This window comes from Scyliorhinus torazame, chromosome 15 (genome assembly GCF_047496885.1).
Source record: "Scyliorhinus torazame isolate Kashiwa2021f chromosome 15, sScyTor2.1, whole genome shotgun sequence".
Taxonomy (NCBI): domain Eukaryota; kingdom Metazoa; phylum Chordata; class Chondrichthyes; order Carcharhiniformes; family Scyliorhinidae; genus Scyliorhinus; species Scyliorhinus torazame.
This window is the reverse complement of record NC_092721.1, coordinates 57,137,675-57,141,240: the sequence shown is the minus strand read 5'-3', so window position 1 is coordinate 57,141,240 and position 3,566 is coordinate 57,137,675. Positions and strand designations below refer to the sequence as shown.

At 47.7% G+C, this 3,566-nt stretch overlaps 1 protein-coding gene across 1 annotated transcript in view; it reads left to right on the top strand.

The window, feature by feature from the left end:
- The first annotated feature begins 464 nt into the window (after positions 1 to 464).
- LOC140391302 (nectin-3-like) overlaps positions 465 to 3,566 on the top strand; it is a 157,340-nt gene continuing 154,238 nt past the window's right edge. Inside the window, exons 1-2 of the mRNA XM_072475896.1 lie at positions 465 to 623; positions 2,157 to 2,166. Coding sequence (XP_072331997.1) covers positions 465 to 623; positions 2,157 to 2,166 — 169 coding nt within the window. The remainder of the gene's footprint in view (positions 624 to 2,156; positions 2,167 to 3,566) is intronic.

Sequence of the window (3,566 nt, the reverse complement as noted above, 5' to 3'; positions counted from 1 at the left end):
CAGATTGGTGGTTGGAGTGAACTCCTGAGGCCTCTGCGTCATCTGGATCTGCCAGTTCTGGCTCCTCCCCATTGTCTGCATTATGGTACCGACGTCCTCAGCGATGGTCCTCCGTAATTGGGCCATGCTTAGCAGTGCCCCAGCAATGTCCACCTGCGCCTGGGACATGTCACTTAACAACTGGGACATGAGGTTGGGACCCTTCACCATGGTTGCCACGGACTGAGCCATGCCTTGGAAACTACCACTCGACACATCTGCATCAGCACTGGAAGAACCTTGTCCAGAGGCTTGGCATCTGACCGGGGCTCTGCTGAGTCCAGGGATCCAGCTAACTTCAGACTGCTGGCTCCGTGGATGTTCCTGCATCTGCAACTGTGCGATGCCCGCCAGATTGTGCCCTGAGGGATGTCCACTAATGCCGCCCGCCGAGGTAAGATGGTGGTGATAGCTGTGATGCCTCCATGGTGGTCTCCTCTGAGCTCTCCTGCAAAGCTGTCTCTTGGGTGGCAGGGGATGACGACTCTGGATGGCCTAGCCATGGAGATCCTGCAAGAGAATGGACATGTGATCCGTGCGGGGGAAGGATCAATTTGCTTGACATGAACAACTCATTTGAGAAGGTAATTTGGGTGAAGGGACAGCGAATCCTCACCTCCTGCGGTGCAGGCTAACTCCACAGTCAGTGACTGCTCCCTCTTCTCAACACTGCAATCTCCCGGGCCTGTTCCTCACAGGGGATGAGGACACAAATCTCTGGTACTCTTTCCCGCCCCCCCCCCCCCCCCCCCCACCCTCCTCGTCTTGGAGCTTTCCCGCTTATTAGGGGCTATCTTCTCCGAGGACAAAGAGAGGGCTTTGTGAGCTGTGCAAGTGATGGAATAGGAGGATCTATAGCAGATGGCATGTGTGGACACTGGAACTGGACATGAAGGGGATGTCTTGGTGGATGCCGGGCGGTGCTGGGGAACAAGCATGAAGATCGGATGTGGGGAGGGTGCGAGGTGCGAGGTGTCTGCCAGTGATTGACAGGCGGAACAGATGCTAGGATAGAGATGGTAACTCACCTTTTCAGTTCTGTGGAGATCGTTGGTCATCTTCCTACATTGTATGGCGGCCCTCCTAGTCATGCTACCTGTGCTGACAGCCACAGCCACTGACCCTCCTCGGGGGAACAGGTTACATCATCTCTGATTGGTGGCGTTGAGAAGCTCGATCAGGTCGGCATCGGCAAAGCGAGGAACAGGTCTGCACGCTGCCATGCTTATGTGTTAACTGGAACTGTGGTGAGGGAGCGCTTAAAAGCTGCTTGCCCTTATTAGTGGTGAGATGCTGAGGTGCGAGTCCGGCGAATCAGACGGCGAGACAGCCAGTAATGGTGAGAAGCCCATGGGGTCTCATTTCCGGTACTAAGTGGCGTTAAATATGGGTCTCGATCTCACCGTCGCAGTCATCGATAAACACCCCGCCAATCACGCCCAAAATGACACTTCTAAATCTTTTGGTTAAATCGTGTCAGAAAAGTGAAGTATGGTGCCCAGAACTGAATGCAGTGCTTTAACTGGGGCCTAGACAGAGCTTTTTATAACTGTAACAGAACTTTCTATGAACACCACTCTGTTGTTGAACTCTTGAGGTGAAAATCAAACTTCTGGAAGCCTTTTACTTTTCTGTACATGACAATGAGCTTCGAGTGATATCTGTACTTGGATCTCTTCATCTCTGCTCGCCAGAAAAAGTATTCTGGTCTGTCCTTTGTGATGATGGATGATCTCACTCTGTCTCATGTTGAACTCCTATGTTACTTGTGACCATTCAGTTGATCTATCAATATATCTTTACAGTTTTCTGGTCCCAGATACACTAATGTGCCACCTAACTTGATGTCATCAGCAAACTTGGACGTTCCTTCATCAAATATATAATTATAGTGAAAAACACGTGTAGAAGTTCCTGGGGCTATCACGAGTCATTTCACCCCAATTGGAGTATCCAGCTGTTATCTCTACGCTTTATCACCTACCACCTATCTACACAAATTAAAAGAAACAGAAAATGCTGAAATACTCAGCAAGTTAGATGGCATCTGTAAAGGGAAAAAGTTAACATTTCAGAACTGAATTTTCATCTGAAAAATCTATTATTTTTATTTCCAGATCTTTCCAGGTAAAAGGTTGTCTCTGATTCAGTTTTTCTCACTTTTGTTAGCAGTCAATTTTGATTTGATTTATTATCACATGTACCGAAGTACAGTGAAAAGTGTTTTTCTGCGACTGAGGGAACGTACATTTATATGGAATCTTATCAATGCTTTCCCAACATTGAGACTTTTCTATCATGTTAATTACCCCGTCAAACAATTGAACATGATTTACCTTTTACAAATCTATGCTGACCTCTGATCAGATTTGTTCAGTTTTGTTCAGCCTTTTTACACAGAGGGTGGTGGTGGCCTGGAATGCATTGCCAAGTGAGGTGACTGAGGCAGATACGTTAGCGACCTTTAAGACTTATCTGAATAGACACATGAACGGACGGGGTATAGAAGGATATAGGCGCAGGCTTGGAGGGTCGAAGGGCCTGTTCCTGTGCTGTACTGTTCTTTGTTCTTCTGTTTTGCATGGGAAGATGCCATGGTAAGAGGGTGAGGTGTTGGGGTGATGGAGGATTGGACCAAGGTATCTCAGAAGGAATAGTCCCTCCGTGAAGGACTCAGCTTCTTACCCTTATGCCTCCACCTCAATGAATTTCGGGCTAGACACTATGCTGAACTCTTCTTCCACCGTCTTCATCTCCATGCTCACTTCGCACAGGAGTCCTCCCTCTTCAACAGATCCTTTCACCCACTTCCAGTATTCTCCCTTCACCTGGACTCCTACCTCAGGCCCTTACCTTCTCTTGATCTTTTCATTGAGAACTGCCAGTGTGACATTGACCGTCTCAATTTCTGAGCTTCTCTCACTCATTCCAACCTGTCTCCTTCTGAACTTGCTGCATTCCACTCTCTCAGGTCCAACTGTGATTTTGTCGTCATAACTCACCAAAAAGGGGCGGACAGACCTGAGGTAAGAGGAGCTTCAGATTATGAACTCTCTCCTCCAGCCTCACCCAATTTTTATTTCTATCGATTTATTTTCATCCATCGATCTGTTTTTCACTCATCATTGTCTCCCATCCCCACCCCACTAGGGCCATCTATTCCCTGTTCCAAGTTGTCCTTTGATGCACTCCTTTACTCTGTTCTGCCATTAACACATTCTGATCTCTTAATGTGCCACTATCCGTATCCTTCTCAGTCATTTCCACTACAATTTACATTCCCCTTGTCCGTTTGTCCACAACATTTTTGGCAATCTCTCCCCAGCCTCCACTTGTTGTTGGCCCTGTATCTAGCCTTCACTGCTCCACACCCTCCCATCCCCACAACAATATAAAACTCATCCTATTTTCAGTTCTCTCTGGTTTTGACGACGTGTCATCCAGACCCAAAACGTTAGCTCCGTTCTCTCTCCACAGATGCTGTCAGGCCTGCTGAGATTGTCCAGTATTTTCAATTTCCATCAAAT